The following is a 15,458-nucleotide window of genomic DNA, read 5'->3' as shown; positions in this document are numbered from 1 at the left end:
TAATAATCACTGGGGGGCACCAAAATATAAGGCATTTTTCTTATTTAAAGGTGATTACTAAGTGACCCCCCACACCAGGAGCTCCCATCTTTTGCAGGGGTGGGGGCAGGGCTAGCTAAGGGACTTTTCTGCAAAATAGGCTATTGTGTCCCCCCTTCCACTATCACGTTATTTTTCCTTCAAGCACTACCTTGTTTAAGAAAAAACCACAATAAAAATATCCACATTTTTTTCTCAGAAAAAAACCTCACACAAGCAAGAATTACATTGTTCCACTGATTTTCAGTGAGGCTGAAAATGTTTTGGCAACTGTGAAAATAAAGTTATAAGAGACAATTTCTATTGACTTCTATAGAAACTTGCCAGCTTTGACTAGATGTTTTTTTTCAATTGCTTTTCATGTTTTTTTAAAATTTTATTCAAGGTTTTAGAGAATACTTGCAGGTATTTTTGTCTTTTTTTCACCAACTTCATTTTTGATAAATAACCCCCTTTATGTTTTCTACTCTCGTAGGAAATTGCAGCCATAGATGCAAACCAGAGGGAGAATGAAGAAAAGTTTGGTAAGGTGGGTACAACGGCAAACTTTTTATCTTTCTAAGGCAAATATGTGTATTTTTTTATGAAGATTTGTTGTAAACCTGTATGGAGCTGTCAATGCAGTAAATGTTCTTGGATCCAAAGGGCCTACATTGTTATTTATATGGTGAGGCAGTGCACTTCTAATTTTCTTTGTTGTGTACACACATTGATTTGGGGTATCAGGGGTAAGAATTTTATATTTTTGCTTTTCTAAAGAAAATAGTGTAATGAAAGCAACGTTCAGTTTAACCCAGCTTAGCTTTTAACTGCGTTTTTAGCTGAACATAAGTGCCTATTGTTTTTTCTTTGAGTGTCAGTCAGAGCAGGAGAAAATGCCAGACTACCATTTAACTAGTGACACCTTAGGAACTTGTATTGTTTTACACATCTGTATATCACATAAAGTTTGTATAAAATCTCCAAACTACCTCTATACAGGACATTTTCGACCACATCTATGGAACTACATGTGGACAAATAGCTAATATTACATGCTGTATAATATAGCCTTCCTGGGATTACTGTAATTATGTCTAATAGTTCACCTGTTTCTAATATAGGCAGCTTGAATTAGGTCATTTTTACTGAGGCAACATAATCTCATAGATTTAGTTCTACATGTAGGGAATCCGATATCCCGAATGATTAGGAACTCTTGTTTTACCGATAAGGGATCTTTCTGTAACTATGATCAGGGGCGCTGCTACCATGAGGTGAGTTGAGAAACTTGCGTCCAGTGGCAGCGCCCCAAAGTTACCAGGGGCGGCAAAAAGCCAATCCGGAGGAGATGCCTCGGGTGGCCTAGGGGCCAAAAATGCCCCTGACTATGATCACTATACTTTAAGTCTACAAAAAAGAATTTAAACATTAAATAAACCCAATATTATTGTCTTGCCCCCAATAAGGATTAATTATATCTTAGTTGGGATCAAGTATAAGGTACTGTTTTATTATTACAGAAAAAAAAACATTAATTTTTTTTTTGTGGGAGATGGTCTTCCTGTAATTTGGGGCTTTCTATGTAACAGGCTTCCAGGAAATCAAAGGAAAGATAAGGATATAATATGGAGTGCACAAAGTAGAAAAAATGGAATATCTTTATATTTAGCAGGGCATTCCCCAGACAGCATACATGTTCTTTAGTGTAAAAAAAGTTAAGGAGAGGAAGGAGGTGTGATTAGCTTAATGCTGTATCTGCAGTTCACTGGTGTCTCCCAAAAATATTCTATGGATGTGAACAGTTTGGGGGTGTGGGTATGTGATTTTATAGGTATTATTGAGTGGAAACATAACTTCCTGTGAATGCAAGTTGAAACTGTATTGAAAATACACCTTGTGCCCAGAAGCCATATACAGAAGGGAAAGCAAGCTAAGGCGGGAGAGGTATGAAATTAAAAAAGAAACTTTCATGCACAAACATTTATAGCAATATCATTTACTGTGTTATTAAAATAACATTATGAGTAAAATATATTTACCATGCATATACTATACCAATATGTTTGGTGCCACTATATTCCATTCAGCACAGAAATGCAGTACATGATTGTACAAATATACAGTTTTACTATTGATTGTGTGGCATGTGACATAATGTTATTTTCTAAAATCCCATGACTTTACATGCCTTCTTCATTTATACAGACAGCGGAAATGAGCCATGAGCTGTTGTTGGAAGTCACAGCGCTCAGAGCCAAACTCTCAGATCTAGAAGAAGAATCTCTTTCCTCCAGAGAAACCATTAGGAAAGAAATACAAGAAGAACATGAGGCTTTAGTAAGGTCTTTATTTGCGCAGTGTGTATATCTCAAGGTGAGCACAGGCCTTTCTACTCTCTATTAGAGAGAAATGGTGTTACACCATTAGGAGAGGTAGCCAAATATATTATTTTGCATATTGAAACCACATGTTATTCTGAACAACTTCCCAGTATATGTCAGTGACAACATTTCAGTTATTTTCTAGTTATTGGTAAATGTAATTGCCATTGAAAGCAGTAACGTGCTATTCTGTGCACTGCTGGTTTTGACTAAATGTACAATTGAAACTGCAGCCATCAGCTCCCCTCCAGTAAAAATATAGTTCACCAGAGGGAATCTCCCCAGCTATCTGCTCAGTTGTGTTGGGTATTTAGTGATATGTTATGTAAGAGTGAAAATGTAAATATGCCCTAAAAGAAATATGTATAAAAAACCTATAGAATTGACAATATAGTATCAAAACTAACTCTGCAACTAACTGTGGCAAGCTCTATTTTAACTCTTTGACCAGCAGTGTGGGGAATAGCCAACAACAGATTATGCTTTAAATAACAACAACATTTACTTTAGCAACAATAGTAAATAACTTAATAGAAATAACTTAATATTAATTGAAAATCTACATATTAAGAAGCTGCCTACAATAATAATTGCTTTCATTTGCTTTTACATTTGCTGTGCAAAATTTTACATTTTAGTTTGCATCCCCTTACACAAGGACAGACGATGTTGTAACATCTACAGATTTAAATATCTGTGTATTTCCACGTGTTTTAAGATGTGTAATCATTTACATGCCACTTTTAAAAGACTTATGTTGTAACTAAGCTTATCGTTGTCGCTTCCTGTTCAGTCTCACTACAGGACATTAACCGATGCTGACCAGGAAGGAGTACAGTACTATAATGTTTTCACAAGAGAGTGTAGTACACACAGCAGCATGCACAATTATTCATTGAAGGGCACTGTTTTATACAAAACAATATGAAACAATGCCCTTTAATTAACTAAACACATGTCATTTATATAAAGACATGTGGTCGAACCTTTAATATTTAGTCATTGGCTCCTGCCTCCAAAAGTGTGACACTGCTTATGTTATTACAGAAAAGCAGTTGGATTAAATGGAAGCAAACATTTGCACATTACTTAACATGAGAAAGAGGAAGATTTTCATTCATCCAGGTCATGGTATATCTAGTATAAATAAATTTGAAGCAACTGGATTTGTTTAGTAATCATTGAAGACGTTTCACTACTCATCCGAGCAGCTTCTTCAGTTCAACTGACTGGTATGGGAAGTCCTCAGCATATATACTCTTCCACTAATCCAATCACAATGGCACTTTGTAACTCTTCAGAAAGGTGACATCTGAAACTCACAGAGGTGTGAATGCTGTGGAGTTACTTTGAAAGGATTACCCAAGTATCATGCAACTCTTCAAACAGAGTTTGGAGAGAATACTCTAAAACTGGTTCGGGAATATGAAAGAACAGCAAGAAAACTCGCAGACTATCGGAACCATCTACGCTTCAATCTCAGATGCAGACATCAGGGACTCACTCCTTGTAGCCTACGCCTGGGTTCCACCGTAAAAGGTCACAGAGCCAGCAATATCTTACAGAAGGCCCAAAAACATCTACTAAATGAACGGGTTAGACAGATCAACTTCACCATTGAGGCCCTTAAACAGAAAATTGAACAACTGAAACAGACTCTGACAAAACAGCTACCTGATGTAACTCTGGAAAGGGTGGTTCAGTTCATTGAACATGCACAGATGGCCCAACACATTAAGAGTAAGGAGAGGCAAATAAGCAAGTTCACCAGCTTACTGTCACGTAGCAGCGGTTTGAGGACAGAAGAACTAACCTGGAGGCAGAAAGATGAGACATCCAAGAACACCAAAGATACATTGGTTAAGAACCTATCAGACAGGGTACTTACTCAGCCAGAAAAGGACGTGCTAGCCAAGGGGTTAAACTATGCAGTGACACCACAACACATCCCAGTGGTTGAGCTCATCACAGCCACAGAATCTGCCATCAATAACAACCATATAAAGGTGGAGGAAGCAGAACAACTCAGACTAAAAGTGTCAGCTGCATTGTCAAGTGCCAGAGCACCCCCCTCTAACCTTACTACACAAGAGAGGAGAGCTCTCACATCTCTCAGTAAGGACCCGAACATCACCATCCTGCCAGCAGATAAAGGGCGATGCACAGTTGTGACATGAATGGCCTCTTTTACACCTCTTTCAAACCAGCGGTCTTCTTTGTCCAAAATTTGGACATTGCTATTTTCAAAGGAGTGTCCCTTGTCTTTTAGGTGTAGAAATACAGCAGAGTCCTGGCCTGTAGTGTTCGACCTCCTATGCTGAGACATTCGCTTAGAGAGCAGTTGCTTTGTCTCACCAATGTAAAGGTCTGTGCACTCCTCGCTACACTGGACTGCGTATACAACATTGCTTTGTTTTTCCTTTGGTGTTGGATCCTTTGGGTGTACAAGTTTTTGTCTCAGTGTGTTGCTAGGTTTGAAAAACACAGGGATGTGGTGTTTGTTGAAAATTCTCCTGAGTTTCTCCGACACTCCTGCTACATATGGGATGACTATATTGCGCCTTCTCTCTGCCTCAGGACGGTTATTCCTTTTGGTGTTCCTGTTGGGCTTAGTTGCTCTTGTTTTGACAAAGGCCCAGTCTGGGTAGCCACAAGCTTTCAGTGCTCCTCTGAGATGTTTACATTCCTTGTCCTTGGACTCTGTATCAGTTGTTACACTTTCCGCCCTGTGGTGTAGAGTTCTAATGACACCCAGTTTGTGTTCCAGCGGATGGTGGGAATCGAACAACACATATTGATCCGTGTGAGTGGGTTTCCTGTATACTTCTGTTTTCAAGATACCCCCCTCTTGAATGGATATCAAACAGTCCAAAAAAGCAAGTTTGTTCTCATGGACATCCTCCCTTGTGAACTTGATGTTGTTGTCCACTGAGTTAATGTGTTCTGAAAAGGCCGCCACTTCGTTGGATCTGATTTTAACCCACGTGTCATCTACATACCTGAACCAGTGACTTGGTGTAGTTTGAAGAGTTGCATGATACTTTGGTAATCCTTTCAAAGTAACTCCACAGCATTCACACCTCTGTGAGTTTCAGATGTCACCTCTCTGAAGAGTTACAAAGTGCCATTGTGATTGGATTAGTGGAAGAGTATATATGCTGAGGACTTCCCATACCAGTCAGTTGAACTGAAGAAGCTGCTCGGATGAGTAGTGAAACGTCTTCAATGATTTCTTAACAAGTCCAGTTGCTTTAGATTTATTTATACTAGATATACCATGACCTGGATGAATGAAAATCTTCATAGACATATTACAGATATAGGGCTACTGAGCCTGTCTAATGCTACAGTAAGTTTAGTATATAAAATATATAGTTTAGTATATAAATATATATTCCCTGGTATGTGAAGCTATATAGTTCTTTTTCCATAACAATAGACATTTCACTCCTTGCCCATACTTGTGAATAACCTCCTGCAGAAAATGCTTGGCATTACATTGATACAATATGGGAATGTTTCTATGTGTATTTAATTTAACATCAAAAAAGTGTGGCAAAGAGGTGCAGTGTGAGCAAAAAATATGGCTCATTGAGATTGATTTTTCAATGCTAAATTCTTGGTGGTGCTCTGTTGACATGATCCAGCTCATCACAAAACTTCACAGGCCCCATGATTTTTTACTGTTGTTTCTAAATTACCCACTTAAATATTACACTTTTGTTTTTCTGTTTTAGTCAAAACTAGAGGAATATTACATTAACATGAAGCAGCACGTAAGTGAACTTATCAGTGGAGTCAGAAAAGAAGGAGTGGATGATATAATCTTGCTGAAGAAAAAATATGGTTTTACAAAGGATTACAGTTCACTAGCCAACAGTTTGTCAAAGGTAAGTTTAATAGTTAGCAAAGGGAAGATGCTTTGAATGACAACAAATAACTAGTAAATTATTATGTAATGCATTAGTTTCCCCTTCATGACACATTGTCCTCTGTTTTCCCCTGTTACATAAATAGTTACATAGGGTTGAAAAAAGACCAGAGTCCATCAAGTTCAACCCTTCCAAGTAAACCCAGCACACACAAACCTATACTTACTTATCTATACACTCACATACATAAACTATATACTAACATCAATACTAACTGTAGATATAAGTATCACAATAGCCTTGGATATTTTGATTGTTCAAGAACTCATCCAGACCCCTCTTAAAGGCATTAACAGAATCTGCCATTACAACATCACTAGGAAGGGCATTCCACAACCTCACTGCCCTGTTGTGGTGTCTGTGTTATGAAATAAGGCTGAGGGCTGAGGGATCAGGCTATAAAATTTCATTACTGATTTTCCTTGATTATTAAAGTGTCTTATTGTGGATTTTTTGTGGATTTTTCTTCTTGATCAACCAGCAGTTAGGCAGGTTATATATAGGCATTAAGATTGAACTTGATTGATGTATACTTTTTTTCAACCTAACTTACTATGTTATTATGTTCCTATGGATTGTGAGGCTTCAGAGCACAGCGACTGGGGATTAGGTAGACTCTGTTGCTGAAAGAAATTGCAATATTTTTTACTTATAATAGTACTTGAAAGTTTGTGACCTGACTCTAATTTCCCTCTCAAATTAACCAAGAACCCTAGAGGTTTACATACTTTTGCTCTTCACAAATATGTGACTTTGATTCATTTTCCTCAATAAATAACTAAACAAGTACATGGGTCAGTGTTTGATTCAGTTTGAGACAAGCCTGAGTAATTACTAATGGGTAATGCCATGGGTTACTGCCCTCGGGCAAATTTGCCCAGTGTTAATAAATAATTCCTATCATTAAATTTATCAATTCTTTATATTATAAATGTCATATAGTTTGTCAATGTAAGTAAATGATGGAATGACAGAATACCATGATCTATACTCTGCATACAATACAATATTTTGATGCTTTAAGATGGAATCAGAGAAGGTTTACTTTGAATGTCTAAGAGAAAAATAAATATTTACAATGAGGAATATATGAATATAAAGTAGAGCAATCAGAATGCGTACTCTTCATGAGAAAGGTCTAGGAGCAATTTAGATTAGTTTAGTATTATGCATGTTATGCACAAATATTGGTTTTTTTTCTCATTGCTTTAGCAAAACATGCTACAGTCTCTTAGAGAGGAAAACAGCAGCCTGAATGCACTGTTCTGTAAGATGAAAGCATTGCACCACTGGAAAACAACAAGCAAGGAAGGACAGCTACGCAGGAGCATTAGCAATGCTGAAAAGGTGACTTTATACAGCTTTAGATGGTAAAACGCAGGCCTTATGTGTATTTTACTTCATCAGGACATGGAGCCGTTTCTTGCTTCAATTTGCAAAAACAATTTGTTTGTCCTTAGAGATTATGCCAATTTAATACACAAGAGCCACCAATATAAATATCCTGTAGATTACATCCAAAAGTGCTTAGTGATGTCATCAGTTATAACTGGAGCTTAGTGATGTAATCTTTGTCACATGACTTACTAAAACTTGTGTATTACAATAATAAATAATGCACCCCCTGTTGTAAAATATGAGAATATTAGAAGTCACCTTGACGTTTCATGCCCTGTATAAAACCCTTATATGAGCATGGAACTCATCGCTGACTTACAATATCCTTTTAATATTTTACAATAGGAGGTACTTTATTCACTATATGACATCCTATTGGAGATAAAACTGGAGTTTTATTATTCAGATATCCACAAGAAATAAAAGACAAAATTGTATTCTAACAGGAGGCGGCTCAGAACAAAAAGGAAGGCTTGAAATTAAAATTGAGTGTGGCCCAAGAGGTGACCTTGTTACGCCAGCAATTGATGGTTGCAAGGACGAGTTTGACAAGGACGCAGGCTGAGAACAGCCATCTGAACCAACAGTTGTGTAAGCAGGTATGGAGAAAGAACAGCAGTAGTGCGATATCACAGGAACTCCAGTAACTACATTTAAGGTGTCGGAATCTTCCAACAAAAATGCCCTTGGCCAGTTTTAATTTCAACAAAAAAACTGTAGCTTTTATTTCTGTTTTAAACAGTGTGTATAATGCATAAGCTCAATTTCTGTTAATGAAATCATATTAGTCTGCCTCTGATTCAAAGGGACTTCCTCCTCCACTTATATGCTGGCAGTCATTTAATCCCTCCTTTGCCTTGTTCCATGTTGAAAGATTCTGGGACTTGAAGTCTCTGCTTTCCTTGGTGGGTGGTGCACAGATTATTTGGAAAGCTGAGGATATATCATATGATTCTGGCAGTTTTACGTCTTTTATTGTTATTTATTTTTATAAACAATTATGTCACAAACCACAAAGGAACATGGGGTCTGAGGAATTGTTTCTATTTTCTGTATTGTTTGTTCCCTAGAAAGAACTGCTGAGTGGGCTGGAGCACAGGTACTCTCAAGAGATGAGAAACAGGCAGCAGGCCGAAAGGGAGAAGTCAGCCAGTGTGGACAAGCTGCTGGGAGATATACAGGACAGGGAATCCAGGCTGCGTACTGTGACAGAAGAAGCTGAAAGATCCTCCAGAATGGGTCAAATGGAGCAAAATAAAATAAAAAGGGAAGTAAAGCAGGTAATACACAATTGCTCCAGTTTAAAAAATGCACCTCTAATGGTACTGACAAACAGCTGATCCACTGCTAACTTTTATATCATTGTTTTGCTGCTAGCGTTTTTTAGATTTTCTTTGTCCACTCCTAATGCTGGTCTTGATCCACCCTCCAGCCCTAGAGGCAGGCAGGCAGGCAGGCAGGCAAAACTAGAATATTCTTTGGCTATACCAGATTTAATACATTTGTCCATTTTTTTTTTTGTAAAAGTATTTTTCCTGTGCAAGTCTTTAACTCTATGGGGCAGATTCAAGTACGAGTTTGAATCCCGAAATGGGTAAAATTCGGATTAGATACGATAATTTCTGATGACCGAAAATGTCATGAAAATGCTTACGAAAAAATCGTAATAGTCACGATAATATTGTATTGGCGATCCAAAAGTCACAAAATGTTCGTATCCGAACAATCGTAAACGACGGGAAAACCTTTCTGACTTTGATCCTTCTGTGCATGTTTTTTGAAGCCTCACATAAGACTCAATGGCACTCTGCAGTTCCAACCTGGCCCAAGGAAAGTCTCCCATAGGACTCAATGGCACTCTGCAGCTCCAACCTGACCCAAGGAAAGTCACGATAACGAAGCTTTAATGAATCCAAAACTTTCATACTCAGCGCAACAAATACGATTTGGCACAAAAATTGACGCAAAGTACAAAAAAGTCATGCAAATTAATGAAAAAGTCGCAAAAAATACACACAGTACAAAAACTTAGAAAAAAAATAAAAATTTTTTGTAATCGGAAACAATTGTACTTTGATAAATAAGCCCCTATGTGTGCTAATCCCACTCAAAACACTCATGTAATGAAAGGATATACAGATTCATCATTACAGGGGTAGTTCATCTTTAAGATGATGAATAGTATGTTATAGAATGTCCTATTCTTAGGAACCTTTCAGTTGGTCTTCATTTTTTTAGTATAGTTTTTGAATCATTAGTCTTTAGGAGACACTAACTCCGGCAGCCAAAAATTATTGGCCTATGAGGCTACAATTGTATTGTTATTGTTACTATGTATTACTTATCTCTCTATTTAGACATCTTCTATTGATATTCAAGTCTCTCACGCAGGTTTGCTTGGAGACATTAGCAACCATATAGCTGCTAAGAAAATGGAGAAATGCTGAACATTTACAGTATATTCTGGAGCTGCTTCCTCTCTCTGTATATAGCCCTTTATCGGTTATGGGATCATGGTCCTCATAGCGCTGTGCAAACCATGGTTTTTCCAGCAGGTCAGACACGTTCTGGCCAGCAAAACACATCTTGTGTTGTGGGCAGGCCAAACGCTGTCCATGGCCCACCCCAACAGCAATGCTAGCTTGCTCCCAATTCACTGCCTGCCGTCATGTGGCTGCACTGCCCATCTGGTGATATCAGAGGGGGCAGTTGTGTATGGTATATAAATAATGAAAGCTCACTGGTTATGGCTAGGTCGGTATTGGGAGAAAATGGGTTAGGGTCATGTTGGCTATTGAGTTGGCTTTTTGTTGACCTGCACATTAAATCCTTGGTGACTGCTAATATCCTACTCTTTTACAATTGGGGTGGGGTGCCTATTGCCTACAAACAATAAGATTAGATAATAGGTGAAAACATATGTGCACAAAAAAATCTGTAATTAAAGAATTTAATTGCAGTTCAGTAAACCAGCACTGGCAATTTGTTAGTGTAAATTTTAGTGCAAGTCATTATCATGTAAGCAAAGGGACAGCTAAATTTAATGTTCCTTATACCAACTAAAATTCTCAGAGCATGTTGATGCTAAAAAAAACACATTTACGATACTGAGCATATTCTCAGCTTTGATGAAAAGCCTTTGTTGTTTGCCAAAGGAAAAGAGAGAAATGCTGACACCACCAAAACACATGTTGTTCTCATTAGAGCACTGCACTGTACAGAGCTCCTGTGTATTTGAATGTAATTCCAAACTAGTTTTGGCTTTAAATCTAATCCCCCAAATTATAGGGATAATTCCCCTTGTGTAGTTTTGTTTTGTTTATTGTGACACAGCATTTGTTGTATAAGCGCTATGGTAATCGTTACTGTATGTTGAGTAACAGAATTTACACACTTGGCGCATAACTTCCTCTGCTCCTGAGAAAAGAATTTATGTCTACATCTTGTTTATGAGGGGATTAACACACTAAAATGATTTAGTAAATCATTGTGCGCAGATTTGTTGTTGGTGAATCCTCGATTAAATGCTGAAATGTCTCAGTATACACTGTAATCTGATCACAATGGAGTTTCTCAATTAAAGACTTTAATACTTCTGTTCCATGCAGATGAGATCTCAGCTGATACAGGAGCGCAGCTTAAAACTAGATGCCTTTCACAGAGTCGACGAGCTACAGACTCAGGTCTACGATTTGGAAATGTTTTCTATAAGGAATTCATCCACAGGTGAGAAATGTCAGCATAGTCCATGAGGGTGTCGCACCCATAAAATGTGGGGCAAACACACAAACACCAGTGTGAGTTATGCATGAGTACAGAAAGCTGTCATTTACAGTAAGATGTAAGGGACTGACCAGACCAATAAACATTTTAATCAATATTTATCTTTGGTTTAGGGCAAAATATTTTTTTTCACTTTTCAGCAAATCCTAATACTAAATTACTTTGGTTCCTGTCTCTAGAAGACATGGAGTTGATTAATGCATAAGGCATCATGCAGGCAGGCACATAACTCTGCAGTGGTTGGGTGGTGTTTGCTAGACTCAAATTCATGTACAGTAGTTGAAATACTGTTCTGTACAGTATAATGTGTTTCACTGGTTTGGGAGTTGTCTCATAGTCCTGGCCAGTGTTATATATTCCAGTCACTATATAATTATTGATAACAATACATCACAGAATGTATACAGCTTTGTCTATTAGACCGCTCATAATGGTATCAAAATCTAAACTGCCCCATATACATGAACTTTATTGGAGTTTGGAAAAGAAAAATTCACTTTTTTAACTTTTCACTTCCAGGGTCACAGCGCCATATCTTGCCAGTGAACACATGGCACAGTATAGATCAAAACCCTTAACTGTAGAATGTACACCATTAGTATTTTTATGCCACAATGCCATTGATTCTGCAGAAGGTCTTTTGGATCTACTATCACTACATCTTGCCAGAGAACATAGGGCACAGTATAGATCAAAAAGTGAACCCCAAACTACTACTACTATAGTATCTTTATGCCTGTGGTACTATTGGTTGTACCATTGATTCTGTGATAAGTGGCTAAATTCTCCATAGACTACAATAAAATGGCCGCTGTGGAGAATAGAGGAAAGGGGATTACAATATGAACATAGGAAGGGTCTGTTTACTAAGAGTAGTCAGGGTATGGAATTCCATGCTGTAAGACATGTATTAACGTGACCTTTGGGATGTTATGTTTGCCTTCCTCTGGGTAAGTTTGTATAATCATCTGAAAAGGGTGAACTGCATGGTATCTTTTTGAACCTAACATTACTTATGTATAATGGTGACCATACATGTTCAGATTTTAATTTCTGACGAACCTTCAGATATCCGTCATACATTTAAATGCAACAATCTGAAACTAACATTCCAACTGGAATTGTAGGATAAAGCCCTAAAAAACAAATAAGAGGATTTTATGAACATAGAATAATTGGCAGACACCAGTCGTACAAAAGTGACTTCCATTGAAGTCCCCCAAGGATATCGTCTGATACACAATACATGCGCAGACTTTATCGTTATCTGACTAATATTTTCTAACCTGGGCGATTGACTAAATGACTGAACTCCATGGTACGAAAATTTTTGATGCGATAATTCATATGAGACCTTCTAATATATTCTTTACAACACATTCAAGTACAGTGAAGAGGTAAATGGGAGGAACCTGCTTTAGAAACAAAACAGGTCAAACAGTGATGCCAGAGGGTATCTTATGTCACTGGCAGATCATTTCACACAGCCAAAGCAGTGCTATATTATGTTATTTTTTACACAAGCACCATTTTCTATGTTCATTCAGTGAACTCAGCAGTGCCAATTATTATATAGAACAGCTTCTGATACATACTGATACATAAGATATACAGAAGATTGCCAAGTATCCCTCCTGCGCCTACCCTGCGGCTGTAGCCAGTATCTTCTGGCTAAACAAGTTTGTGCAGTTCAGTCTTGAGGCTGAAGACATAGAGCAAACACATGAACACAACTTCATACTCACTTAATGCCCTCCTGGTTTGGATGTAACCCTACTCTAAGGTTGTACCAGAACAACATGGGATTTATTATCTGGAATGCTTGAGATCTGGGGTTTTCTTGGGTTTTTTTAAGCACCATACCTTAAATCAGATGGAAAGGGCTAATCATAGGGGGGCAATTTATTAGGCCCCTCCCAGTGACATCTCAAACTGCTGGCTGGTAAGTGTTGTTGCTTCCTGCCTTTCCCAGGGAGCCTTGTGGCTGGTCTGTGCACGTGTAGACCTATTATACAGAATGCTCAGGACCTGGGGTTGTGCAGATACCAGATCTTCATGTAATTTGGATCTCCATGCCTTAAGTCTGCTAAAATTGGTTGGGATCAAGTACAAGGCACCATTTTATTATTACAGAGAAAAAGGAAATCATGTTTAAAAATTAGAATGATTTGCTTATATAGTCAGAGCTTTCAGGATAACAGGTTTCCAGATAACTGATATACCTGCTAATAATGGCTAGTATCACCTCCAGGGAGATATTTGTTGTAGGGAAAATTTCACCTTCATTAAACATTGTAGCACAACTACTGTAAGCAATGTGCCACTTTCCCCATTCACATTTCCTATCTGCAAAACCCTTTTCCCCTTTACTTTCTTTGCATTTTTAATCTCTTTCTCTTCATAACATTTTGAAAAAGAAAGAAAAAGTGTGAAAATAAAGGAAAAGAGATGTTATATTAATATGATTTGTGCTGACCTTCTCCCTCAGGTATGAGGAAGACTTCAGCCTCTCTCTTATCCCCCAGTGGGAGGAGCCATTCTGCAGGTAATATTAAGAGTTCACTCATTTTACTGATTTTCACAACTTCCTGCCAGCTTCTCATTTAAGCAGCATTATGGGTTGTTTTTGCTTTAAAAGGGCTGTAGTGGCAAAATAAATATAGATTTTGTTACATTCCACTATAATGATGTACTCAGAGGTTGCAGTAACTAGGTCACATCCATTCAAGGTGTCACAGCATAGAGAAATACTGAAAGCCTCTTGTGCTGGTAATGGAAAGAGTCTAAAATGTCATTTCCCCCAGGCTGAATGCTATTTAATCTCACTCTCAATAAGGGTTTGCATACTCTGTGAAATATTATAACTAGTGTATTCACGTTGTTTTTGAATTGAAATCTTATTTAAGCCCAATAGCAGGCATTTTTAGCCACAGGCTTTTTAAATGCTTTAGACGAGTGTGTGCTGAGAAATGTAGTTCAGCACAAGGACATAAAGCTGCAGTGGAGAGATCACAGTTTTTTAGAGATCTTGAGAATTGTCCACATTTTGCATACAAAAACCAGCAATGAAACTCCAGGCAGTGAACCATGTGTGCATGACACCAAACTGAGAACAGCCATAGCCCACACCTATACTCTCTGTCCCTGCAGTACGTTTATTTTGCTTTCATTTACACAACACTGCTAAATTTTACATGTGGGTGAGCTATGCTATAGTTTGTATCTTAAGGCACAAGGAATTCTGCTTAATTGGTAGAAACCAAGGATTTGTTTTGTCCTTTAGTCTCTTCCTCCTGGTCCTCACAATCCACTCCTTTTGGCCAAGGTCCCATAGGAGACTTGCAGTGTTATGTGCCACCTGATACCACAGCAAGTAGCCGATTGGAAATGAGAATGCAGAGGCCTAAAACGGTGAGAATATCTAGAATACTTTCTTTCTGTGTTTGAAATTGGTTGGATTAGATTGCTTAGAATAAGGGGATTCAGGGCTCAACTGGGGTGTGTGAGGCCCACCAGGGCTGCTACCCCAGGGGCCCCCACACTCTCTCTAGGGCCCCCTGTTGCCCATCTGCTCAGCCACCGAAAGCCCATTTCTCCCCATACTTGCACCTTATACTTATTCTTGCCACTATGGGAGGAGGGGGGAAGCAGAGGGTTGATGGGGAAGGGCAGGCAGGGATTGGGTCAGGGTCGGTGGGGCCCATGGGGCCCACTGAGGGCAATGGGGGGGGGGGGTTCTACTGAGGTAAGGAAAAAATACCATGTGCACACCCAGGCCTCTGTACCATATGCTTGATGCTCAGTATTTCAGGGGACAGAAAGGCTACTGGTACACAAAGCCGTTGCAGATAACATATCACATATGGGCATCACATAATTATCACCTGACAAAAGGGTATGCCCCTGATACATTGTGTGGATTTGGTTTTATAAAAAGTTAGAA

General features: G+C 38.4%; 1 protein-coding gene across 2 annotated transcripts in view; it reads left to right on the top strand.

Annotated features, from left to right (window-relative positions):
- Positions 1 to 15,458, top strand: part of LOC100496491 — a 68,525-nt gene that overhangs the window by 51,808 nt on the left and 1,259 nt on the right. Inside the window, exons 39-47 of one of the 2 annotated variants that reach the window (XM_031902020.1) lie at positions 515 to 568; positions 2,227 to 2,394; positions 6,140 to 6,292; positions 7,547 to 7,681; positions 8,179 to 8,331; positions 8,803 to 9,012; positions 11,341 to 11,458; positions 14,004 to 14,060; positions 14,841 to 14,926. In XM_031902020.1, coding sequence (XP_031757880.1) covers positions 515 to 568; positions 2,227 to 2,394; positions 6,140 to 6,292; positions 7,547 to 7,681; positions 8,179 to 8,331; positions 8,803 to 9,012; positions 11,341 to 11,458; positions 14,004 to 14,060; positions 14,841 to 14,926 — 1,134 coding nt within the window. Of the gene's footprint in view, positions 1 to 514; positions 569 to 2,226; positions 2,395 to 6,139; positions 6,293 to 7,546; positions 7,682 to 8,178; positions 8,332 to 8,802; positions 9,013 to 11,340; positions 11,459 to 14,003; positions 14,061 to 14,798; positions 14,927 to 15,458 lie in introns of both variants that reach the window. The other variant, XM_031902019.1, reaches the window with a different exon arrangement.

The sequence above is a fragment of the Xenopus tropicalis genome, chromosome 5 (assembly GCF_000004195.4).
Source record: "Xenopus tropicalis strain Nigerian chromosome 5, UCB_Xtro_10.0, whole genome shotgun sequence".
NCBI classification, from domain to species: Eukaryota; Metazoa; Chordata; class Amphibia; order Anura; family Pipidae; genus Xenopus; species Xenopus tropicalis.
This window is presented reverse-complemented; position numbering and strand designations above follow the sequence as displayed.